The sequence below is a fragment of the Xenopus tropicalis genome, chromosome 1, assembly GCF_000004195.4.
Source record: "Xenopus tropicalis strain Nigerian chromosome 1, UCB_Xtro_10.0, whole genome shotgun sequence".
NCBI lineage: Eukaryota > Metazoa > Chordata > Amphibia > Anura > Pipidae > Xenopus > Xenopus tropicalis.
Window position 1 is genome coordinate 54975108 of NC_030677.2, and position 27839 is coordinate 55002946.

Consider the following 27839-nt stretch of genomic DNA (forward strand, 5'->3'; position numbering starts at 1 on the left):
ATCGAATCACACTGTACTGTTTCAGAATATTGAATTCACTCAGTGTCAGATCATAAGTAGAGTTGGCATGAAAATGCAATAGAGGGAACATAACTCACATCATTTTCATAGGGTGATATTTCAGTAGTTGGTTAGATACGTAGGTCATACTGACATAAATGCGTGGGGCATGATGTATCCAAGACACAGAGCCACACCAAGAATTCATATGCACTCAAGCAAGTTCTAATAGCGCAGTAAAACTGCATGGTTATAATACAGGTATAGGATCTGTTATCCAGAAACCCACAATCCAGAAAGTTCCGAAATACGGAAAAACCATCTCCCATAGACTCAATTATAAGCAAATAAGTCTAATTTTTAAAAATGATTTTCTTTTTCTCTGTAATAATAAAACATTACCTAGTACATGATCCCAACTGAGATATAATTAATCCTTATTGGAGGCAGAACAATCCTATTTTTAAGGTATGGAGATCCAAATTACGGGAAGATCCCTTATCCGGAAAACCCCAGGTCCCGAGCATTCTGGATACCAGTTCCCATACTTGTACTCTATATAGAAAAGGTCATATTTATGGCACAGAACCATATTAAGTGATTGTTGTGATTGCTAAAAATGTATGTTGGGATCTGAAGGAGAAAAGTCTCAAGTGGCAAATCCAAAGACAGCTGCCCAGATAAGAACATTAGAAATGGTTTCAGCAGCAGCAGCAGGTTTGTGGTTGGCTGTGGACAAGTTTCTGTAGAGAAAACCTACAAAAACACTCTACAAATATTTTCTAGTGTGGGGTTTTTTATTTGTTTTTTTATTTGCTTATTTTATTTTATTTTCTTTGACAAGTTACAACAATAAAGTGGTGAATGTTCTCATATTCTCTCGCCAGCACTTCACATTTAGAGGGAGACAAAGAAAGCAAACAAAGTAAAAGGTGATAAACCCATGACCCCCCACAGTTTCATCTATTTGTGCCGAGTTGGAATGGTCTAAGAATTGTCATTGAGAGAAGACCTCCTAGACGGATGCCTCGTGGGCTTTACACTCTCCTTATTTTCCTTATCTTTCTTTCTCCCAGTGGTAGTCTTCCTTAGGCATCACCATAGCTAATGACCTACGTTAAAATGCTACTTCACACAACCAAGGCAGCATCACGCTTAGGGGCAGGTTTACCAAAGTGTAAAATTAGAGCTTACTATGGTAAAATTCTTTCCTATGGGTTTTTTAGAAACATATCAATTGGTGAACTTTAACTTTCAACCACTATTAAAAATTCCATAAGAATGACTAGAAAGTGGGTGAATTTTTCTGATGCGCTCTAATTTTACACTTTGATAAATCTGCTCCACTGACAAGGACACATTTAATGCAAAATACATTGTCTTTATTCCAAATCCTTTTAACCTTATTTTATTGTTGTTTTGCTGATTTGATACATTGAGGATAAGTTTTATACATCACACGGTATCTCTGCTGGATCAGCTCCTGGGTTGTTACTCTTGGCTGGCAGCTGTTTCTGTTCTCTGCTTATGTTCTGTCAAATCATTTTGCATCCGCACATCCCTCCATTGTAGAACTGCTGTGAGTTGCAGCGAAACCACCAGAGCAGTTTGGTTCACTTGGGAAAACTATTTACTGCCTATTGAGCTCACTCCACCTCTAAAACCAGAACAAAGGCAGGACAGTGCAGCTCAGCATGCCATAGACCACAGGTCATATAGCCAAGAAATGAGAACAATTCAGATGACTGCTATCCTAGCAACATAACTGATCACTTTGTTTAAAAAGAATTACAAATGTTTGATTTTCTTATTAACATTTTCTAACTCTTTACTTGCGTTATGGTCAATAAATACAACTGGAGTAACAAATAGACATTGGGAGAGCAACATCAGTCTAATTTGTACAGTTGGCCAATTTGATTAGATTAGAAAAATGTTTTTGTGTTTATGGGGCATTAGGTTTTAACTTTTACTATTGTTTTAAATGCAAAAATTGACAAAAGTGTTGTAAAATCCTAAATCCAGATAGAAGCAAGATAGTGATGCATTATATCATGCTGAATATCTAATCTCATGCTCTGCAGTTCTCCAGTGGTGGAATAGTGACTGCATCGTCATGGTTGTTTGGGCATGATGGCATTTGTAGGCAGGTAGTTACAAAATGATGAGGAACACATTCAAACTATAACCACATATAACACATATAAGTTTCTGCTAATTGATTATAACCTAGCATCTGATTAAAGAGATCTAAGATGATTAAAGAAACATTAGGCCTCATTTAGGTCTGCAAATGGAGTGAGCAGTGCCATTTCTAATGCAATCACTATGTTTTCTCCCACAATGTAATGTTTTAGGCTTGCATAGTGCAAGCCTTATTGCGGTCGAATGCCTGACGCAATTAAACTGCATTCACTACATGCAGGTGATTCAGCAAAATAAATACAACTTCATGTGTATTTAGTCTCAAATCAGTCCATCTGGCGTTATTTACAGTGTTCATGATGTGCAAGTGACATCTGCACCCGATTCTTTAGTTGGAAGTGTGTTGCACCTAAAGGCACAGGGTGCCAAGGCAACCCTAGAGCTATCTCCATGCATTAATATACTCAGCAGCGTCTGAATTAGAACAGAAGGTAGGAAGGACTGAGCAGCGCTGAGTGCTACTATACAGAAGTGTGAAGTGTGCATTTTGTTACAAATACCTTTAATGAAAGTCATTTACGCTCAACTCATTGCAGGAGTCTGCAGACATAAATAAGCACTATTAATCTAATTATATAATAATTGTTCCAAGAGACCCCATGTGCACTGTCTCATTCTGCTGTAACAGTGTGTATAGCCAATCCAAAGAGTGTTTGATTTTGTTAATGCATCAATGAAAGAAATCAATGTTTCCACTCCATATAAGAGCCTTCATCAGGGTGTTACAAATAAATGCACATACAGTAACATAGTGTCAAAAATAGGCCCAGTTTCCAGGCAAGAGACAAAAAAAAATGGTGAATGACAGGGTTGGACTGGGCCAGAGGGGCACCAGGAAAAAACTCAGCGGGCCCCATAGCCCCCACCAACCCATGCCTGTCTTTAAACCCCCTTACCCGTGTGCTGGTAACTGCGGGCGTTGGTGCTCCCCCTCCCATCACGGGTGCAAGGAGGAAGTGGGGGGGTAGGGGTTGATATCAAGTGTTGCACCTGCCAACTGGGGTAGGGACCCTCAGGTGGCAGTCTCAGTGGACCCCAGTTACCCCAGTCCTACACTGGTGAGTAATGTGCATAGCAAGTTAGCTGTTTAGAAAATGTGCTAGGTGAAACAATGGAAACTTTGCAGTAAAATAAAAGTGATTTGTTGCAATAACAGAAAAAAGAAAAAAACATTTTGCTGAATATATTTGCCTATCCTACTGCATGCAGTAAATACTGGTGTAAGCCATATCTAAAAATACTATGCAAGACATGCAAGGTCGCTGCCATAAGTGCTGCTATTAGTTGTTTTATTTTCACCCAAAGCGATCAGGTCCAATGATCCTATGAATTTCCTGGAAAAGACAGCAATAAGCAAAAAAATTTGCTAGCTGGATTAAGGGGGCTTGGTGGGGGCTGTGACTTAAAACCAGCTGCAGGGCCCCAAGTTGCAATCCCTTAGACCGAGCATGAAAGGACATTTCAGAGAAGCACTAAGACCGTTGCATCATGTGCACACTACAAATCATATTAACAGTTGTGCTTAAAGCAGAATAATGTATTGCCCAGGGCACTGTACAAAAAAGAAATATTAATGGAACCCTGAGTGCTACCATAACACAGATCAGGCCATCAGTGACCCCAGACCCCTAGTGGAATTCCTGGAAGCAGATTGTGCCCATATCTCACGTATCCCTCCAAGGGAGTACAACCAAGTCTGTGTCATAATTTTCTCTCCCTTTCAGCTTCCACTGTGCCCCCTTCATTTCTCTCTCCCCCTGCCTTCTAATATATCAGAGTTATACTTGCCCTTTCTGCTGCCTTGCACTAATCTCCCGCACACTGGGAGCCCTTCTGACAGGCAATGAGTTCTCTGCCTATGTGCTACTCTGACAGTAAGTCAGGGGGCCAGGCTATGAACATATATTCTGAGTTTGCCCAGAGGTGAAAATGAGCCACAATAGGCCAAATAGATGTAGATTGTAAGCTCGTTTGGGTATAATCATGGCACACATAAATATGTATGGGGGACATAATAATCACAGTACTGAAGAGCACTGATAAATATTAAAGGTGACATACAGTAAATCTCCTCATCCAACTTAATGTAAAATTCTTCTTCTGAGCACTTTTGCATAATATTAGGAGTTTTTACCCTGCTAATGTGTAACTAGAGCACAGATGCTAAGGACGGGTATCCTATTGCAGCCCTTGTCCTCTAATGCTCCCTGAAAGAAGTGCAAGTTATGGGACAGGTAGAGGGACAGGGGGAGGGCTAGCCTGCCTCTCATGAATACAGTTCTGCCAAATGCAGGCAGCATCATATAAATGGGGGTAGAAGCAGGTCTCTCCACTCCGAAGTGGAGAACAGAGGCCTAACTGCAATTCTTTCACAAGGAAGACAAAGTGAAAAAAAGTGTGTTGTGGCCTTTTTTTGTACTTATTACACACCCTTTTTAATACTACATTACCCCTCGCATTTTGCAACTTTTGTTTTATTCCATGCTATACAAGTATTGTCCATTAGATGGCAGACTAGTGTAAAAGATATTTGGTAATTATTCCATATAAAGAATTCAGACAAGTTTTGGGAATTACTTTGCACCTTTTATCATCATGTGCAGTGTACAGAATTGGAAATATACATAAATCATGTTATTCTACAGTCATCCACATCTCTTATATACAGTATATTGTGCTATCCTAAAAAGCCCCCTACGCTTTATCATAGCCTTCCCAGCAGGAGATGATGGCAGCATAGCTATTTCTGTGTAATATGCACAATTTAGCAGGAAATTACACTTCTCTGTACTGTACTTTTTACGCATTTCTCAGTGTCTTTTAGATTAAGTATATAATTATTTGACTAATATATATTCCTTTTTTTGGTTACTTTGCCGATCCTAGTTTTGGTTTGTCATGTAACCTCAATGCAGCTGACAGACAAAAGCATTTTATCTTTCTTGGTGAACTAGGGAATAAAATGTCGGTAGGTTTCAGTATCCTGTAATGCAATCCATGTAACACACATTCAGCGCATCACCAGAACTGACCTGCCGGCCATGCAGGACCTGTACAGAAGATGCAGCGGATCCTCTCTGACCCCAGCCATAGTCTTTTCACGCTCCTACCATCAGGCAGGCGATACAGGAGCATCCAGTCCCGCACCAGCAGATAGAGACAGTTTCTACCCACAAGCCATCAGGCTTCTGACCTGCTGACATTCTGCACAAACCAACACACACTCCTCATAACTACTGGACTTTTCACAATGTCACTTTAAGCAAAGCCACTTTAAATCCTCACTGCACAATTTCAAATATGTCATTGCATTTTTTTATTGGAAATACTTGTACCTTTATTGCACACTTATTATATTTAATATTTTTTTGTCTATGTAAAGTTGGGAGGAACACGGGTCAAAAAATTTCATTACGGTAATGATGCTTCATTGTTATTTGTATATGACAATAAAACTTAAAACTTGAACAAAGCAGTGACAGGTGAACATCAGCGCCAAAATTTTTACTTTAGCCACTTTAGAGCTCCATGTGTAACTGTTCCATGTGTGTCCAATAGGGCACTTTTTGTATTCAGTATTTATATGGTGCTAACATATTCTGCAGCTCTGTACAATAGAAGGCTGTCATTGGTGTAACTATAGAGAAAACAGACCCTGCAGTCACAGGGGATACCCAGGGGACAGCGGGGCCTGAACCGTGCAGTCTGAGCCTTTACAGTTGTATTGAAATCCCCCCTTCCCAGCCTCTCTCCTACCAGTGGTTGGCAGGGGGGTTAGTGTGCATGCTGGTCCCCTCAGCCCAGCACCCAGTACACACAGCATGCACCCCCACCGATGGGTGTTTACATGGTAGATAAAAGTTCCATATTACATACAAACACTAACTGATACCAAAAACAAAGAGGGCCCTGCTCATTAGAGCTTCCAAGTAGTATTAGGAGTGGTGACAAATTTGAAGGGGCATTTTGTTCCTCTCTGTTTTCCAGCCACTGATTTTTGGCAGCTGCAAACTTAATACCCCAGTGTCTTTGGGCTTAACATTAAAAATTCCTTTCTTTTGCCTGTTTCACTTTCAGTACAATTGTTAGTCAAACATCTATGGAACTTTTCCTTTACATTGCCACTGCTATTTACATTGCGCGCACACCGGGCTTCTGTGTGACAAATGTGCATCGTTCAGCAGCAAATAGCTTGAAGTGAAACAGATTGCCACAGACCTGTCCTTATTCTAGCACAGCTACTATTATATTATTACCTACTTCTCCCAGAAACTTCAAACGACCCAAGGGTGAGCAGGGAGTTTTAGTTCCAGTTCTACAGGACTGCTGGTTGGACATAACCGGTGTACCAGATGATGGAAGTTTGGATACAATGTTATGCATATGTTTTGTACCTTTTAAACAGTTTGTATATTTTTCTAAGGATCCCTTACACACTTCTGCCACCTGATGGCCACTGTTTGTATAGCAGTGTATATGATATTAAATAAATGATTCCAGTATAATAACAAAGTCAAGGAACATTAACGTCTGTACCCAGTTTTTGGGCCAGTTATGCATATGTATTTCTAGTGAGACTAGAAGGATAGTGTCACACAAACAAGTCAGTGAAGCCCTTGTTAACGCTGGGGGCAGAAAATGGGCTGGAGGATTATTATTATTATTAACATTTATTTATAAAGCGCCAACATATTCCGCAGCGCTGTACAATAAGTGGGTTTCATACATTGGACATACAGAGTAACATATAAAGCAATCAATAACCGATACAAGAGGTGAAGAGGGCCCTGGCCAAAAGAGCTTACAATCTACAAGGAGAAAGGGTTGAGACACAAGGTGTGGGAATGGGCATGACCAGAGTTGTGAGAGGTGTGGCACAGGGTATTGCTAAACTACTGTAGATTAGGGTAAGCTTCTCTAAATAAATGTGTTTTTAGAGATCTCTTGAAGGCAGAGAGATTGGGAGAAAGTCTGATAGTTTGTGGGAGCGAATTCCAGAGAAGGGGGGCAGCCCTTGCAAAGTCTTGAATGCGAGCATGTGAGGAGGGAATGAGAGAGGAGTTGAGGAGCAGGTCAGTAGAGGAGCATAACAAGCGGTCGGTTGGTATCTAGAGATGAGTTCAGAGATGTAGGGTGGGGCAGAGTTATGAACTGCTTTGAATGTCAGAGTCAGGAGTTTGAATTTTATCCTGGATGGTAGGGGAAGCCAGTGCAGGGATTGGCAGAGTGGCACGGCAGAGGAGGAGCGGTTGGAGAGGTGTATGACCCTGATCGCAGTCATCCATTGGAGCTCCAGCTGGCTAATTTTGTTCGGGAGGATGGGCAGCAGTAGCAACCACCCCTCTCTGTGCCCTTCCAAAAATATATTACAAAGAACTGTGGGTAGTCAGGGCATATACAATCACTGGGCAGGGATACATTCATTTTAGGCATCTGCAGAAAAAACAATGAAGCAAAAATTTGTTTGGTTGCCATGGGTTTCTGCACATTTATAAATAAGCAAATAAGTCAATTTTTTGTAAATTAAGGAGGCCACACATGGTCAGATTTCAGCTGCCAGTTGGGGCCTACAGACGGATTCAGCAGCTTATGTGCTCTAACATTGGGCAGATCTTGATTGGCAGGTTTGATTTTCCCATGGTATTAGGGACTGCATTGGCTTGTCCAACAGACCATATACCCACCATTTTAAATTGATTGTTTGGCCCTATTATTTTGGGTTCATCAGGAATAATTGGGCCTAGAATATTATCACCTTTTAAAACTCAGTGCTTGTTTGGAATATTCTAATCTTGCCTGTTAATGGGGTATATGTTGTGACAAAACGGATGCAATCATTTTTGCTATCTCTAAATGGCATGTCAATTTGGGGTTAAAAAGAAAATCTTCTCCTCCAACCTAACCCAAACACAATACACTATTAAACAATATGTAGGCAAGACCAATGGACGATTGAGGGATAGGAATAAAGAACATATTGGTAATATATGAAAAGGTTTGGAGACCCAAGAGGGTTGAAATATTGGGGTATGGAAAAAGTTTGGAAAAGGAGGGGAGGATATATAGCAAAATCCACATTACAACATGAAAGCAGGTTACAAAGTTTTATTCCAAAGGGGTTAAACAGGAATATTCTTGTAAAATGTTTTTTTTTCTCTTTCTATATGTAACTGATTTATATAATATGTTAAAGTCTGGTTTAATGTATTCCCTTCATTTAAGATATCTTCCTCTTTAACATATATATGAGGTATAATGTTTCCTTGAAATTTCAAGAGTATTAATCTCTATACTTGTATTTATGTGTTACGTATTCAATATTATAATACTGCTATAGAAGGTTCGGGACAATGAAGGAAGATGGAATATAGAATTATGTTGTCATGACAATGGGCTTCGAGAGAAGCAACCAGTTCGCCAGGTACATGGCTTAGAGAGACTGGTTGCTTAGGCAACCATCAGGCCGCACCAGAAAGGCAGCGTGTAAGTTAGTGAGCCAGTTAATATGTTGTACAAGTATATTAGGTAACTGGAGATGAGTCAAGTCACAACTAAACATAGGGAGTGGCAATGGATTTAGTAACAGAGAAAAGTTGTGTTAATGATTTTTGGTGAAGAGGAACAATCATTTTATGTGAGAATATGAGAGGCTGGTCTGAAGACTTTTCTGGTTATTGTATAACCATAAAAAACAAGGGCATATTTCACTGATCATTGTGCAATAGGAAATTCAACAATAAACATGTTGCTGTAACTTCTCCCTTTTGTCTCTATAGGCCGAAGTGCTGACTGACTGAGAACAATTCCCCGCAGCAAGTGACAGTGACAGGAAAGTCTAAAACTGGTACTGGTAAACCGTAATGAGTTTAATTACCAAAATATAGTGTCTCAAATAATTATTAAATCATTTTCTGATGCCCTGCCCCCTATGAAAATGGAACCATAAAACACTGAAAAGCAATAAGATGGTGGTAATGGTCTGAGTATATCATCACATACAAGATTATGTGTAGTTTTAAATACATTTTAGCTGGGGGGATTTATACAGGTTGGGTTAGCCCGAAATTGCAATTAAATTGGTGAAAATCTTTTAATGACAAATTTTCAGATGTCTTTCTGCCAGAACCTAACAGAACCTAAATTTGTTTCTGATATGTCTGTACAAATTTAAAGGGCAAGAGAAATGCAGAAAGGTGGGTGCCAATCTGTAATATCCCCACCCCCCTCCAGGCACACCAGTCTCTTTCCTATAAATGCTGCATGATTCCTCTCATCATTAAAAACTGCACTGATCTTGGTAGTAATAGTGTGACCTTGCCTTGTCTGTGGCAGCTCTGACTGCTCATTGGCTATTAAATCACTTCTGTTGGATTGGCACCCTTACAGCACTGGACCCTTTGGCTAATTGTACTGAGCTGAGTCTGCAATAAAGCACCAGGTCCACTGAGGTTTTGAAAGAAGGGAGGAATGGCAAGGTGCAATCAGTGTAGTTCAGTGCGATGTCTATTTATTATAAGTGTCCATGATATTTTTAAGGGATTTGTTAACCCCAAAAAACTTACATCAGTTTGAGATTTTTATAAATTGTTGGGATTTGCAAGTTTATAAAAGATTTGCATGAAGACAAATAAACCCCAAGGTGGGAAAGAATACTACATTCAAAAAATGCTTATGGCATTCACTAAAAATTACAATTTTAGGCCATAAATCTTCCTCACTTTAATTTGACTCTACTCCGTCTTTTTTGGTGTTAAAAGGAAACATTTGGACAAAACAGGTATAGGATCTATAATCCAGAATGCTTGGGACCTGGGGTTTTCCAGGAAAAGGGATCATTTGGATCACCATACTGCAGGTCTGCTAAAAACCATTTCAACATTAAATAAACCCAATAGAATTGTGTTGCCACCAACATGGGTTTGTGCAGCTTAGTTATCACCAAGAACAAGCTACTGTTTTATTACAGAGAAAAAGGAAGTCATTTTAAAAAATTTGAATTATTTGCTTAAAATGGAGATGGCCTTCCAGTAATTCAGAGCTGCTGGTGTCCAGATAAGAAATCCCATACCTGGAATCTGGAACTGGTAAAAAAAATGTACAGGAACTTGTTGTTAGACAATTTTTTAACAAACAACACAAGTCCAGATACAGAATTTAAACTTGACAAAAGCCATTTTTGTGAATTACCCCCAGTATCTTACGTTATGCTCAGTATATTGTTAGTCAGTCCCTAAGCTCAGCTGGTTTCAGCAGCCCAAAGCACTGAGTGTCTATGGAGGAGTGAAATGTCAGTGTTATGGGGCACTGTGCTGTGCTTGCTGATCTTGCTTTGTACGGGCATCTGTGTAAATCAACATGGGTAAAACATGCAAGGCAACCTTGCAAGATAATGCAATTGATGTGTGGTTTCACCCTTGGGATAGGAGATTTCCTGTGGGTGATAAAGCACCCCATGTGCAATTACACTTAAATCAGCTCAAATAATAAAAATGCAATAATATAAAATTGGATAATGAAAGGCCATACAAAAAAAAGTTGGTAGTTTACTTTTAAAATAATCTAGTAAGTGAACATGTGGCATACTGGATAAACAGGCCAATATATATGGAGTCCTCTAACATGACTGCTCTGTCTTCCATAAATGTTTTCACATATGAAACACTGCATTTAAATAACTGAACAGCCATTTTTTCACTATTGCTGAATACTGTATTGTGACATTTCCTCTTCCAGTTTTCATTTCTGTATTTTAATAATCAGTAGAAGTTTACTGAAATGTGCAAAGCCAGAGAGATAGGGAACATAAAACTAAATAGTTGGGGAAACAGAAAAGGGGGAGTAGGAAGCAATACCAACAGGGGTCTAAAATAGGGAAAGATCTGGCTGGTATTTTACCTTTCTGGCCTAAAAGTCATGCTTGAGGCCAATGCCACTGAAAGGGAAGAAAGCAAAAATATATGACACTGAATGACACTGAAAGGGAAGAAAGCAAAAATATAAGCTACTGAATGCCACTGAAAGGGAAGAAAGCAAAAATATAAGCTACTGAATGCCACTGAAAGGGAAGAAAGCTAAAATATAAGCTACTGAATGACACTGAAAGGGAAGAAAGCTAAAATATAAGCTACTGAATGCCACTGAAAGGGAAGAAAGCAAAAATATAAGCTACTGAATGCCACTGAAAGGGAAGAAAGCTAAAATATAAGCTACTGAATGACACTGAAATGGAAGAAAGCTAAAATATAAGCTACTGAATGCCACTGAAAGGGAAGAAAGCTAAAATATAAGCTACTGAATGCCACTGAAAGGGAAGAAAGCAAAAATATAAGCTACTGAATGCCACTGAAAGGGAAGAAAGCTAAAATATAAGCTACTGAATGACACTGAAATGGAAGAAAGCTAAAATATAAGCTACTGAATGCCACTGAAAGGGAAGAAAGCTAAAATATAAGCTACTGAATGACACTGAAATGGAAGAAAGCTAAAATATAAGCTACTGAATGCCACTGAAAGGGAAGAAAGCTAAAATATAAGCTACTGAATGCCACTGAAAGGGAAGAAAGCTAAAATATAAGCTACTGAATGCCACTGAAAGGGGAGAAAGCTAAAATATAAGCTACTGAATGCCACTGAAAGGGAAGAAAGCTAAAATATAAGCTACTGAATGCCACTGAAAGGGGAGAAAGTTAAAATATAAGCTACTGAATGCCACTGAAAGGGAAGAAAGCAAAAATAAAGCCAGTATTTATTTTCATAAAAACATGGCAGTCCTACTGAAGACAGACTGACAGAATACTGTAGCAGACAAGGTAGCACACAATTATAAGATAGGTAGAAAAGTGATAGTAGATGTTTATGTATGGGGGAGGAGAGTTGTGGGCCCTGTATCCGGGGATTTTCTCGTAAGCACCCACATAGCAAGTCTGGCAGCCTGGGGTGTAACATAAACAAAGAAAATAGTCAGAATTTCCCTTTGAATGAGACAGTAGGTAGAAGAGCAAATACTTTTCTCTGTTTTCTCTGCACTTAACACCATACAAAACTAGCATTCTTTCAAAATTCATAGCATAGGGTGTGCAATAGGTCCCATTTGTTATTTTTTTAAGACCAAGGGCTGGTTTATTAGGAACTGAGAGTGAAACTGGTTTCATACAGCAGTGCATCTTAGAAGGGCTCCTGGGGCTTATGCACGTCTTGCACAATTCTGCTTCATATATAACTCAAACATGTCCATATACTGATTGTTGACTGATATACTGTTAGTTTATACCACTCCTTCCTCTTATTATCGAAACTGACTTCACCGCATTGTTCACTGAATTGTGTCAAAGCCCTCAGTCAGCACCCTACTATTTTACATAACAGCAGAACTGATTGTTGGCTTTTAATATCCTTATTTTTGTCACACACAAATATGTAGTGGGGCAGCAAACACCTACCCCCTTCAGACTCTTCTAGGGCTAGCGGTGTCATTATGACGTGTTAGAGATGGTGAAAATGCCAGCAGCATAATAGATTTCAGTTGTTTTGGGAAGTCTAGGAGAAGAGTGGGAAGGATATCACTGTGTAAAACCAGCATGTTTATTAAGCTGAGAAGTGGGCCATTTGTACATAACATAACTATAATGCTTGGGCCAGTTATTTTCCATATACTTCCTAGGCTTAGCCACATTAATTAAAGTGTATGCTTTTAGTTTGAAATCCAAGCTGCACACTTGTAATGGGTCCATTCATACCTAGTGGATTCCTACTACTGAAAAGTTGATGTGGCTTTGGTCTTTCCCCTAGACATTTTATGGGAGGGGAAAGGTATAACCACAGGTCAGAATTATGGGTTGCCGCCACCTACTGTCCTAAATTATAAATTACCATTAGCTATAGACAGTCTGCTCTCTTCACCCTATCTCCCAGCATCACAGCCACAAGGAGAATGTGCGGTATGTGGTGGGGGGGCTGACTGAGAAGGGGGTCCCCAGAAACCCCAGTCCGACTGTTGCTATAGACACTTAAATAATAATACACCCTCTTACAGGGCGCCCCATTTAGCCTCTAGATCAGGGGTGTCAAACTCAGTTATAAGGGAGCCAAAATCTTAAACAGGCTAAGTCGCCAGCCAAATATTTTATTAATATACTGTACGGTCAGGCACAGTCACCAGGGGCCACATAGAACAGCCAGAAATGCTGTATTCAGCCACCGGGCCTTGTGTTTGACACGTGCTCTAGATCACGTGTTCTCCTGACTTTAGTGAAGTCTACTGTTATCTACCATCAAATGCTAAATTGCTATAAAATGTTATTACACGGCATTACAATAAGAAGTGTTAAATTAAAAGGGCTGTAAACTGGTATCTATGTTTCAGCTGCTCAAGATCTACTAGTAATTTACAATCTACCTTTTGGGATCCATTTTATTTAGGTATGCCAGATTTTCTGGCTGTAGCCTTGTCAGTATTAATAACGATAAACTAAATTTGTCTTTAAAATCAGATGTATTTATTGTGTTCCTTTAATTAATGAGTTAGCTTGGAGACACCAAAGGCGTGGGTTGGAAGAAGCTGAAACCTTCGGTTTTGCTTTTATCTCCAGGATATTTTGTGCGTGTGTTCTTTTTCAGTATGTGTATTGCACAAATGCTGAAGTGCTAAGAGGCACCCTTTAAAAGTCCCATAAAGGGCAAATATCACATAAAAGTTTCCCCCACGTATGGTGTTGGCCAGGGATCCCCAACCTTTTATACCCGTGAGCCACATTCAAATGGAAAAAGTGTTGGGGAGCAACACAAGCACTATAATTGGCTATTTGGTAGGCCCTATGTGGACTGGTAGCCTATAGAAGGAGCTGTTTGGCTTTACACTGGGTTTTAAGCAATCAAAACCTGCCTCCAAACAAGAAATTCAAAAATAAGCACCTACTTTGAGGTCACTGGGAGCAACATCCAAGGGGTTGGGGAGCAACATGTTGCTCATGAACCACTGGTTGGGGATCACTGGTGTTGGCTATCAGAGCAACAGTTTTTTGGGGGTTTTTTTTTAAGAAAAGTACCCTGGCTAGCACCTCTGGCCCCCTCTGAGCCCACAAATAATACATGGGTGCTTTTCTTTAGAAATGAACTTGTTACCTGTAATGGACGCTTTTCATTAGATTTCTAAGCATTTGATGCTGAGACATTTCCTCAGAAAGGTCACTAAAGTAAAATATCGTGGGGCACAGACACAACAGCCATGAGAAGCCCTGAGGTAAAGTTATATGACCACTGCGGCCAAGACAATTACATGAGATATGTCCAGACTGCCCATTCTGCCAGCGACACTGGGCATTTCAAGTCCATTAAATGTTTTGAGTAGACAGCCATTCACACTGTTTGTCTTCCATCATACTGACCTTCTGATATAACAAGGGGAGAAAAATAAAAAGTAAATATTCTGAAACTGGTTTCCTTTGCATTTTATCAAATTATCTTGATGTTCAAAATTAGCCATTATAATAGAAGCTTAAAATGTCTTTTTTTTTTAGCTGCCATTAAGAGAAGTCTTCTCTCTCAACACAGTCATTTACAGTGCTGGGCTCTTCCCAAAATAAGCGCTGTGTTTTTACATCTGTTATGAATCTGAGATGAACATGGTACAGGTATGGGATGCCTAATCCGGAAATACATAAACAAAAATCTTCAGCACACCACTTACATACATGTACATAGTACAGGTATTATTAGAGGGGATACGATCGCTCATCCCACTAAAGGCACACCAATTCCTATTCAAGGACATTTTACGTGTAACAGTTCTGAGGTAATTTATATGATAAAATGCCCATGTGAAGTCCCTTATGTGGGGCAGACAGCTAGAACAATAAGAACCCGTTTAAATGAACATAAAAGCAATATAAGGAACTATACACCAGAGAGAGAAAAAGAAAAATCTGAACAAGAAAGTAGAAAGAAATATGTATCTGAATTATCTGTGGCCAAACATTTTTATGCAGCTAAGCATTCAGTGGCACAAGTCAGATGGGCAGTATTAGAACAAGTCCATTTACTTAGAGGTGGAAATTTTACTAAACAATTATTAAAAAGAGAGGCAGTGTGGATTAAAAAACTGGATTCTCTTTCCCCTCAAGGTTTAAACGAAAGCTTCAACTTGAAATGATTTTTATAGACTTTGTAACTGTTTATTGTAGGATACTTTATATAATTGGTTTTTAAATGTGATACTTTGTATTTATGGTTATATGTTTTACAGATTATGAAGTGTAAAGGACTCCTATGAAGGGGATTGATGATTCACATAATTGAATGGCTGCTTGGGACTGACAGCATTGCAGCTGAGATGGGGTTAATGGGTCACATGGTAGTGTCACATGGTCTGTTAAGGTATTTAGTGAGTAAATTGTTCACTTGTGTGTATTGTACCTGAAGAAGGGGTCACCCCTGAAAGCTTGTGCTGTCTGTTCATTTCTGCAAATAAATGATTTAAAGGCATTGCCGACACACTGGAGTGCTTCTTCCCCTTTGCAAGGATAATCCAGAAATACATTATTCAGAAAGCTCCAAATTACAGTAAAGCCCATTTCCCATAGAATCTGTTTTGAGCAAATAATTCTAATCTTTTAAACTCCTTTTTCTCTGTAATAATAAACAATACCTTGTAGTTAATTCAAGTTAAGCTGCATGAATCAATTCTGTTGGGTTTATTAAAGTATGGTGATCCAAATTACAGAAAGATTCCTAATCTGCAAAACAAGCATTCTGCATAATAGATCCCTGTACATTCATTGAGGTACAAAGCAGGGGGATAGACAGCAGCAGTTTCACAGTAACCATAAGAACCATAGAGGGAAGGTGCACCTTTCCCAGAATGCTCTATGAGTCAGAGCAGAAGTCTGAGTGCTTTTCAGGTGTTTGGGCTGATTTGGTCTCACCTGTAATTAGAGGGTTGTGCGGTTTCAGTAATTTCTATGAGAGTAATAGAAACTATGTGAGTAAGCTGTGCTGCTGGGGATGCCTGGGAAGCAAAGAGTGCAGAAGAGCGCACTCAAGCAGAGTAAAAGAGTAGGAAGACATGCAGCCACCTGTAAGTGCCACCGGAGTACATTTGAGTACATTGAGTACGATTTCTTTGGGGGGGCAGCCCTAAGGCTCATCAATCTTTCACAGCTCCAGAAACCTGCCCCTAGCCAGCTTGTTTATTATTAGCTCACAAAGAACCAACATGTCCTGACATCTCAGCATAGAGGTGTGACAGGGAAAACAAAAAATCTCATCAATAGCCTAATATGTCTCATACGGAGTTTCATCCAGCGTTTCCGTTTTCATGTCACACCATTAAACAAAATCTGTATTTTCCTAGTTCCCAGGTCCCTAATGTGTAGGATTGCCACCTTTTCTCAAAAAATACCAGCCTTATAGTATTTTTGCTTTTTCCCTATTAATAACATCAAGCAACATTTTTACTGGGCAGGCTGGTAAAATACCAGCCAGGTGGCAATCCTACCAGTGTGCCCTGGCAATTTATATTGTGCGAATGTTGCTGATTAGTGATTATTGCTGGAATCCTCTTGCGGAGAGTCAAATGGACCCAGTCCTTTGCACTTAGGTTTGTTGCTTAGCCATAGAACAACACTGTATTACATTCAGGGCCAGGATGGACTGGGCTCTAATTCTACTTCCCATGAACCCATAAATATTTTAGCTTTTCTCAATCCTTCATTACTATGCCCAGAGTCTCCCTAAAATCGGTATTTGTTCATCCTTTTTTCATGCACATACACAGTTTCAATGCCACAGCTAATTACCCCCCATTAGAAACTGTTGTCTACAAATTGAATAAATATATATTTTTTCTTGTGACACAGTAAATTGCATAGATTTTATGACCTCTTGGGTTTCAAGCCCTAGATTTGGTCCTTCCCCCCTAATGAAAATAAGCTTATAGATGTATTCCATTTCAGTGAATTACATTTTCCAGGAATGGACACAGATTTTTTTTCTCCACAGCAAGAAAAATAATTTAATCACAGTAAAATTCCTACTGGGACCCAACTAAGTAAAAGTAAACAAACACAGATTTTCTCATTGCAGACACATTTTTTTTCTGCTGTGACATGGACTATTGCATAATAGTGGCTTGGAAAAAACATGGACTTTAACTTCTAAAATTATGTTGGATGAAATTCAAACAAATCTACCCTATAAAAACAACAATACCTGCCCATCTATAGAATTGGATTAGTAAATAAATAGTCATATGGTCCTGTATATATATATATATATATATACACACTAACACAGGACCAAACTAAGCAAGTTTCATACAGTATGTAGCTGCCTTACTTTCTTCTTTCCTTTTTTCTCTATTTCCTTGTTCTTCTTCCTCAATTTTCTTTTATTTAAACATGAACACAGATTTAAAATGTTAAATTGAAAAAATGAAAACTATAATGGAAATGAAAATAAAGTAAAACGAACATCAAAATTTGCCCGAATCCCAATATTTTTAAAACCCTACGCAACTGTAGGTGGCACATTTTTTGCCAGATAATGATGATCTACTGTTAATGGGGCATAAATATATATGTGCAACTTAGACTACTCAGTATTTGGATACAAAATTTGTGTAGAAAATGATGGATTTGGTAAATCACTAGGTAATATAGCTACATTTCCAATAATGTCAAAATAACAGCGAATATGTATCCCATGTTCCAGTCTTGTGCATCTCTAGCTTGGTCTCACTGCCCCCTGCATCAGGAAACCCTAGAGTAGGGATTGTATCACAAATTGATAACCTTTCACATAAAACATTCATATAAACCAATGGTTTTTTAAACTATTGGCATTGAAAGGCGCCCTTTAGGGATATATTTGAGAGTGAATACATATTCAGAGTCTTGGATTTGTTATGCATTTGTTTAAGTGTCAAATGTTGGACTCCTAAAGAGACTCAAACCCCAACAATATAAAGAGCCATCATAAACAGCATGGAGCCACTTTTTTGTGTACAGACCCAAGGATTTGGGACACCTTACCTAATTCTATGCTTTTGGTTTGCACTGAAACAAGCATCCAACAGTACCTCCAATTTTCTAAAAAGATAACATTTATTTACTTTGATACAACAATCTAATCTACTAAATGAAATAAAAGTGCTGCTGTTTACAAAAGGTTTGCAAATATAATCATCTCAAAGGCAAATTTGTGTTTCTTTTAAAAAAAAATCAGTATTTCATTGTACAAAACATAAAAAATTAATTTACAATAAAATATTTATGTAAAAAATGACTAAGACACTGCAAGAAAGTTTGAGAATACTTTCATTTTAAAGGGAAACACCCCCCTAAATGTAATTCTAAGCAATTGTCCAATGTATATTACAAAACATTAGTTAAATCTTTCTGCGCTGCTGACCAAACATAGCAGAAACCAGTTCTTCTCCAGCCAAGACAAGCCTTCTCCCCAGCTGGCTTCTGCTACATTGTTGCAGTTTTGAGCCAAAACCAGCAGTGCAGAGACTAAAAGCAGGCCAACAAATACTACTTTTAATAGCAAATACAAATAAGGGGGAAAAGGAACAATTTATATACTGTAGTGCTCTTCTCCCATTGGACTCAAAGCAGATTTATAGCAAGCGAGACAGCCATAGGTGCACTAAGTATGTTGGGACTCCAGGAGACTTAGGGGCAGATTTACTAAAAAACATTTCTCATTCTTTTATTTTTAAAATTTAGAATAAAGTCATTTCCACGAATATCTAACATTTACTAAAAAATCTGAACTGAAAAAGTCACAAAAAAGTTGACCTGAAACCTCTACTTTTTCGGACTGTCGCACAAAAAAATGAAACCTCTAAAGTTCCATAGGAGGATCCTCCAGGGAAGGGACATCTGCCATTGACTTCTACGTGATCTTGGCAGGTTTTAGCTGGCGAATTGTTGGATTCAGATTTTTAGCCATTTTGTCACACAGTAAATGTTGAAAAATTTGCAACCATTTTTCTGCAACTTTTAGTGCTAAAAAATCCGAATCAGGGAAACAAAATCTGAGCATTAGTAAATGGCCCCCTTAGTGACATGTCCAGGGCCACAAGCAGTTTTCACAGGGAATGGAACCCCAGACTCATAAGGTTCCAGATCAAAGGCTGATCATGTCTAGGTCCGCAACTCCTCACATTTGCAAACAGCTCTAAAATTGATTGGATTGGAAAATTGCTGAGAATTATATTTTTTTTAATGGAGAACTTTACCATGTAGTAACAGAAATGTTTATATTTGACCCAAAAATGAGTTTAGTATTCTGACTGCAACGCTGTTTTCAAATTATCCCAGAATACTTCTTGCTGCTCCTCGTCCGTAGGCCACTCCAAGTATGTTTTAGTGTTCATGAGCTTCCTCAGCTTGCAGAATCGTTTTGGGACAGTTTCGTTCTCAATGGGCTCCAAAAGAATCAAAATGGCGGTGTCGTTATTTTCATCAAAGAGACGGAAGTGAGAGAATTCCAGCTCGTACTTGCACCATTCACTTCTGACAAAGTGCTCGGAGAGCACAAACACGGTTTTATAGCTCTTCTCCATTGCATCTATAATGTTATCAATAATCCACTTGCCGGGTACAAAGTCGCGCTTATGCAAGCACAGTTTCATTGGCGGGACAGCATTTTCCAGCTTTGGCACCATCATATTCTCAACCCATTCAGAGTCTCTTTCACTGTAAGAAACAAACCCATTATAACAAATCTCTCTGTCACAGTTTTTCAGGGGCTTTCTTTTGGCTTTTAGCCAGGCCCAGGTCATCTTTGCATACCATACAACATGAAGGAAGTGGCAAAGAGCTGCAATAGCTGCTACAAGTGCTATCAAGAGAATACAGGACAGTGTTACAATTAGTGTTTTATGGCACACCAGGGGAGGCAGGTTTGCATCTTGTATCCGTTTGCCTCTTACTGAAGAAGGAGAATCACATATGTAGTCATCGGGCCAACCTACCAAAGCAATTGTATGGGAATGCATAAAGCTTAAAAATTGGCAAGAACATAAATAATTGTTGTCTCTTCCATCCAGTGTAGTGAGTTGGGGAAACAGATCCAAATCTGACTGGTAGAAGTCATTTAGTTTGTTTCTATCTATACTTAACATAAATAACCTTGGAAAATACATGCCTTCTGGTAACTTACTCAGTCTGTTGTTGGATATGTAAAGTTCTGTCAAATTTGGCATTTTAATTGTAAATACTGTGAGATAATTTGAACTCACATCCAAGATCTGTAAAGTTGGAGGAATGCAAGTTATATTACTCATCTGACTGCTTGAGATGTTCAGGTATTTAAGGCTTTTAGGCCATTGGCAAGTAGAAGTTGATAATTCACCAAAATTATTTTGACTGACATCCAGGTTAGTGAGGTATTTCAGGCCAGACGTTATTTGTGCAAGTCTCCGCAAAGAGGTCAGAAGATTTCTACTGACATTTAAAGTCTGCAATATGGGCCATGCACCCCCGCCTTCAAAGGCACATGCCGAGCTTGCCAACAGGTTATCCGAAAGGAGATTTCCACTGAGGTCCAGGTACTGAAGAGAAGAAAAAGACCGTGAAAAAGCACATGGCATTAAGAAAACTTTGCTGTCTATACAAGCAATATTTTTAAAATTAGAAGCAAGTTTATATATTCCTTGCAGGTCAGAAAACAAGAAAAACTTGGGTATGTGCAATTTATTTATAATGGCTGTAGTAACAGAAAAGGGGTCATCTCCAATTACTGGGGATGCTGTCCCTGTTCCATAAAGTGTGCTATCATCCAATATAAAATCTGTTATGTTTCTGTAAGTCTGAAAAATTTCAAGTAATCTTGATGCACTTTGGTCTGTTATAATACAGTTCCTGAAGACCAAGTACTTAATACTGGTATCATTGAGTATCACCATAGCTTTCACATCAGCAGCATCGCCAAACTGCATGTCTTTCATTTCTAGCAGGGTCACAGAATGTATAAAGTCATTTAGCAGCGCACGTAGGTTCTGAATATTCACTGTCAAAACAGCATGGTTTATTTGCTTTATTGCTGCAAGGCTCCCCTCTTCATACAGTCCAAGTTGTGCCGCCTTTATTTCAAGTATATTAAGTCTCTCTAAACTCTCAAAATGAAGCTTCTGAATAGCAGAAAAATCCTGATTTCCGAACTGTAATGATCTTAAGGAGGAAAGACTGGCAAATAGTGAATTATTTCCAAGTGTTAAGTATTGGTTACCTAGGAGATTTAAGTGCTTTAAGTTGTACAAATTTCTAAACCAAGCGGATGATAAGTGACTTAAATTGTTGTATGATAAATCTAATTCTTCAAGGTTTCCAAGTGGTTGGAATGAGCCGTCATTTATAGTGTGTATTGCATTATACTGCAGCAGGAGTGTCTGCAGTTGGTCATAGGGTTGCAGGTCAGTCTCAGTGACAATCTGTATGGCATTGCTGGACAGGTTTAATCCCCTGACATCTCTTGGCAATCCAGATGGAATAGCCTCCCAGTGCATGGAGGAACAATGGCAGAAATTTGCTGCGTCACAGGGGCAGTCTGTATTCCCTTTGGAAAGTACTGTAACAACCAGGGAGAGGATAAGGCAGCTCAGGGATATAGATTGCATCATTTTGCACACAGGACCCCTAAAAAATAAAAAAATAATAGATTTCTGATTTCTTTAAACAAATAACATGGCTTAAAGGAGAATGAAATGCATTTTTTGAAGAAGAAAAGCTCAAACCCAGGGTAGAAAGTAAGCAGGGTCAGACTGGGGGGTGCAGGGCCCACCGGGGCTACCACCCCAGGGGCCCTGCAGGTGCCCCCAGCCGGCCATGTCCACCGCACCCTTAACCCCACACAGGGGCCCCTGCTGAGCCTCCCCCTTACCCCCCCCCCCCCCCCCCGCTGAGCCTCCCTTACCCCCCCGCTGGTGAGAAAAAAATAAGATATTATTCAAATAATTCCACATAAAACTGCATGACAGACCCTTGCACACAACAAAGTTAGCGTTTAATGCAGCAATGAACTGGGCGCGCATGCGCAGCTGCCCCGTTTCCTCAGCGACTCCTCACTACCCGGAAGCCCCTCCTTTCTGACAATTCAGCCAATCCACGCTGGTTGGACAACTCTGCACCGCCCCCCCCTTACCCCCCTGGCAGGGCCCCCCCAGCCGGTGTCCTTCCCCGAGCGCGTAAATTTAACGCGCCGGGGGAGCGCAGGTAGGGGTCGGGTCTGGGCCGCTGGGGCTCCGACCCTGAAAGTAAGTGATTTAGCACCACTCAGTGGCTTTGAGTTTCCCTAATAATAGGTAATAGTTCTTGAACAGGCATAGTATCCAAGGCTATGGTGATACTAAAATCTACAGATGTCGGTATATATGGTTTATGTATGTGAGTGGATAGATAGGTCAGTATGGGTCTGTATGTGAGTGGATAGATAGGTCAGTATGGGTCTGTATGTGAGTGTATAGATATGTCAGTGTGGGTCTGTATGTGAGTGGATAGATAGGTCAGTATGGGTCTGTATGTGAGTGTATAGATAGGTCGGTATGGGTCTGTATGTGAGTGGATAGATAGGTCAGTATGGGTCTGTATGTGAGTGGATAGATAGGTCAGTATGGGTCTATATGTGAGTGGATAGATAGGTCAGTATGGGTCTGTATGTGAGTGGATAGATAGGTCAGTATAGGTTTGTATGTGAGTGGATAGATAGGTCAGTATGGGTCTGTATGTGAGTGTATAGATAGGTCAGTATGGGTCTGTATGTGAGTGGATAGATAGGTCAGTATGGGTCTGTATGTGAGTGGATAGATAGGTCAGTATGGGTCTGTATGTGAGTGGATAGATAGGTCAGTATGGGTCTGTATGTGAGTGGATAGATAGGTCAGTATGGGTCTGTATGTGAGTGGATAGATAGGTCAGTATAGGTTTGTATGTGAGTGGATAGATAGGTCAGTATGGGTCTGTATGTGAGTAGATAGATAGGTCAGTATGGGTCTGTATGTGAGTGTATAGATAGGTCAGTATGGGTCTGTATGTGAGTGGATAGATAGGTCAGTATGGGTCTGTATGTGAGTGGATAGATAGGTCAGTATGGGTCTGTATGTGAGTGTATAGATAGGTCAGTGTCGGTCTGTATGTGAGTGTATAGATAGGTCAGTGTGGGTCTGTATGTGAGTGTGTAGATACGTCAGTATGGGTCTGTATGTGAGTGGATAGATAGGTCAGTATGGGTCTGTATGTGAGTGGATAGATAGGTCAGTATGTGTCTGTATGTGAGTGGATAGATAGGTCAGTATGGGTCTGTATGTGAGTGGATAGATAGGTCAGTATGGGTCTGTATGTGAGTGTATGGATAGGTCAGTATGGGTCTGTATGTGAGTGTATAGATAGGTCAGTATGGGTCTGTATGTGAGTGTATGGATAGGTCAGTATGGGTCTGTATGTGAGTGTATGGATAGGTCAGTATGGGTCTGTATGTGAGTGTATGGATAGGTCAGTATGGGTCTGTATGTGAGTGTATGGATAGGTCAGTATGGGTCTGTATGTGAGTGGATAGATAGGTCAGTGTGGGTCTGTATGTGAGTGTATAGATAGGTCAGTATGGGTCTGTATGTGAGTGGATAGATAGGTCAGTATGGGTCTGTATGTGAGTGGATAGATAGGTCAGTATGGGTCTGTATGTGAGTGGATAGATAGGTCAGTATAGGTTTATGTATGTGAGTGAATAGATAGGTCAGTATAGGTTTGTGGGTGCTGGGTTTACTTGGAAAGGTTGGACTTGATGGACTCTTTTTTCAACCCTATGTAAATATGTTCCTATATAGCTGTAAAAGGAAACTAAAGTTGCAAACTGTTTTTTCTCATGTTCTTATTATATATGAGTATCTGCATGTGCATCACTTAAGTTTAATATAAAAATATTTTATTCCTGGCTGATGGCACCCAAGCTTCAGATGTGTGTGCGCAGAACTACAGCGATCATGAAAGCACTCAGTGTTCGTGTACTAGGGACTAACAATGCAGGGGACTCTATGCTTAAAGGAACAGTAACACCAAAAAATAAAAAAGTACTTTCACTTTCCATTCTGCACTTTCTAAATATCACTGTATTCCTAATGTTCCTCCTCTCTCCCCACCATCTATAATACACTTTGCATGGGCACTAGGTCCCCCATTGCAAGGCTGAAGCAAGCAACATTTAAATTCTTTATATAGTATAAGTAAAGTTTATTTTGCGATAGAAAAAGATTTGGAATTATTTCTTAGGGTGACAGGTCCCCTTTGAGTGCCAATAAAACTATTGCTTGTTCTGCAGACATGTTTGTGTAAGGCAAACTCTAGTAATGTACTGTTATTTCTCTAAATATCCCTATATCAAGCGTTTGTGAGGCTGCTCGTGTCCAAAAAATGACAGTAGCTCATCCTTGCAGCTTAAGTTTTGAGCCCTCCCACAATCTCTTGAAATAAGGAATATTTAGAGTAATAACTGTAAACTACTCAACAATAAAGTGTTATTACTGCTTCCTGAGAACAAGTTTGTCTGGTGTGAGCCACAAAAACATTAGCCGTTGAGCACACATCTTTATACATTTAACACTGCAATTATGCAATATCACATAATAAAGTATACCATGTCAGAATTCAGACTGTACAGTCACAACCAGGTGTCATTTATAAATCTTACTATAAATTCAAATATAAAAGGGGGACATAGTCCAGCTAGGGCAGCTTGTGTAAGAGCATAGAGTCAGCAATAGGCCAATTAGCCAATGGTTTAAACAACAAGGCATTTAAGGGCATTAGTCCCTTAACAATTGTGGATAGAAGCAAAAACATTTCAGTTTGTGCCTAAGTTACCCACTTACTTAGACTGTAACCTCTATGGGGCAGGGACATCCCTTTTCCTATTGAAATGCCATATATTTTTATATATTGTAATGTTTGTTTCCTTGTCTGTACTAGTATATACTGTAAAATTGTACATTGCTGCACTTTGTAGACAAGGAAGGCTGTATAAATGATCATACATATATACAGTATACATATATAATGTAAATACATATAGAGTATATAGAGAAAGAGAATGTCAGATGGTTCCTCTCTACCATACTGTATGTGCTATAGCAGAATAATGTAAGCATTAAACAGTTGCCTACATTTGTCTTACTGGCTTGCCATTTGGTTATTCTATTTTCCTTTTTATATTCTGCAAAGATGACTATGTTGTGGCTTTAACATTAGACCCACAGAGTTTGCATTTCCACAATAATTCCTACCACTTAAGTCTGCTTTATGCACCATTTCCCTTTTCACTTAATTGTGTTCTAAACTGGATGATGCCCCTTCCTGTTTCTGTGCTGCATTTAAGACAATTCTACAGAGATTCTCAGACTGTGGAGCTAGAATTTGTTTGAGGCTTAAAAATGAAATCTTGTTGTTGTTGTTGTGTGCTGATTTACTGCCGTGGATACACCCTAGAACTATAAGGGTGACTGGTACAGTTGTGTTCTATATACAGCATTTGTTATCTTATTATGAACCAAACACATAAAGGGCAAGTTATTGTTCCCTAGGATCCTTGGGAAAGCTGCACTCTGCTCCACGCAGAGGATTAAACATGCATTTGGGTATAGTATCACCTAATGTTTCAAGGACCATCCTCTCATCCACCTGGACAACTACTTTATGTGCAAAACAAATTGGGCCTCACAAGCAATGGCCCTGCATATCTCCGGAACCTGTCTGCATTTATTTAATGGTAACATAAATCATTAATATTGGCAAAATATAAATAAAAATTAAATAAATCTTTTTTCGAACCTTCCTCTCCAGCTACATTTTGGTTCCCTCTCTGTCAATCTGTCTGGCCAATCAAATTTTGGTATTCCATACATTAAGCCAAATGCTACTAAACATAGCTAGCTGTTTCCAACGTTTGACATCTGTTTAGCCCAAAGTAATAGGCCAGCCCATCTGACCAATGAGATATACTACTCAGCGCATTCTGGCAAAGCACAAAACATGTAGATGGGGGGGGCTAAGCTTCAGTCTGCCTTATATTTATCCCCAAATCGCAGCCTTATAACTGAGAGCTATATATCCAAACTTGCAGACAACATCTCCTTCAGTGCAAAATATTCGGAGAAGGCTGTTGAGGGGGTGAGACTTGGAAAGCAACAAAGCAAAAGAACCATATAGATTAGGGATAAAAGGAGCATTTAAAGATGAGTAACATCCTATTTCTCAGGCAACACCGGGTACCTCAGCTGGTTAACTATTACTACAATGAAAACAAAAGGTTGTTGATTGAAGTAATTACATTCTTCTGAAATTAAATCTCACCAATAATCTCCCTTACTCTCCATTTAATAGGTAAGTGTATAAAGCCTCTACATTGTGTAATGTGTGTGAAATCTTGGCATACCCAAATAAGATCTGCCTCGGCTATAAATGCTATGCACCTCTATAAATCTGCCCTTCAGTACGGAATGAACTGCAGATAAAGTCCTGGAGATGAGAAATACAGTCCTGGGAGCCTCAGTTATAAGGTATAACCCCCTTTTGGTGCTTTCTGATGGGTCTGATGCTCACTGTATCTTACATTCTACTCTTAGTACCACAAAATGCAGAAAGGATTGAAATTCTGAGATTGTATTGAATATTCTACTTCCTACTTTAAAGATTTATGCACAATACATGTATTATAAGCCTACCTGTATAACTGGAATTGCAGGCGAGTATGTGCACTTTCACAAAAGTTCCAGGGATTAGCACTACAAGCCAACTGTTCTATTGTTAAGAGAAAACAGTGATCAATATTTATTTATTTAGTTAGATTGATAGAAAGATACACATATGATAAATAGATAGATAATAGATTGACAATAGATAGCTAGATAGATAGATAGATAGATGATAGATAGATAGATAGATAGATAGATAGATAGATAGATAGATATGGTAGATATGATAGATAGATAGATATGATAGATGGTAGACAGACGATAGATAGATAGATGATAGATGATAGCTTTAGATAAAGAGAGAGGAGCAAAAAGAGAAAGAGATGGAGATGATTATCAGAGACTGTACTATTTACCTGCTGCTATGGCAGCCTTTTTCTGTGAGCAATGGAGCAGTTTCTGGCAGTTTCAGAGTGAATTCTGCAGCCCATAGCTCTATGGAGAGACGGAATGTTTTTCCTCGGTTCATACAAACCTGCATTCAGCTTGTGAGGGGGCCGAGATCCTTGCTGGGTGCTGGATTCCGGAAGGTGATTTCTAAGCAGAGCGTGACTCCCCTAGCTCGGTTCTGTGAGTCTGGCCCACTCCTGCTAAGTTTTGTCGAACACTAAGAGATCAAGTGACAGGGCTGAGCAGCTCACGCAATCCTCTGTGGGAGGAGATACTTTTCTATTCTGTATAGCTATGGAGCAGGGGAAATCCCTGACTGATTCTCCAGCTTCAGCCTGAGTGTGTGCAACAACAGATGGTTGAGGGCAGGAAGCAGACACTTGCCCAGTCAGTCAGGCAGGTCTGAATGTAACACAAGGGATCTTGTTTGGGTCGTCCCACCTGCAGCCCCCAGATGTTGTTGCTTGTGACTTCCCACTGACAGTTGCATTACTGTAATCAG

At 39.5% G+C, this 27839-nt stretch overlaps 1 protein-coding gene across 2 annotated transcripts; it reads right to left on the reverse strand.

Annotated features, from left to right (window-relative positions):
* Nucleotides 1-19191: 19191 nt before the first annotated feature.
* tlr2 (toll like receptor 2) lies at nucleotides 19192-27675 on the reverse strand. 2 transcript variants are annotated; one of them, XM_002933491.5, is made up of 3 exons: nucleotides 27423-27675; nucleotides 26918-26993; nucleotides 19192-21845 (listed from the first exon to the last, which is right to left on the reverse strand). In XM_002933491.5, the coding sequence occupies exon 3, from the start codon at nucleotides 21827-21829 to the stop codon at nucleotides 19487-19489; it is 2343 nt and encodes a 780-aa protein (XP_002933537.2). In that variant the 5' UTR covers nucleotides 21830-21845; nucleotides 26918-26993; nucleotides 27423-27675; the 3' UTR covers nucleotides 19192-19486. The 2 variants fall into 2 exon arrangements, with proteins under 2 accessions (XP_002933537.2, XP_004911207.2); XM_004911150.4 differs by having other exon boundaries at nucleotides 27304-27675.
* Between the last annotated feature and the right edge of the window lie 164 nt (nucleotides 27676-27839).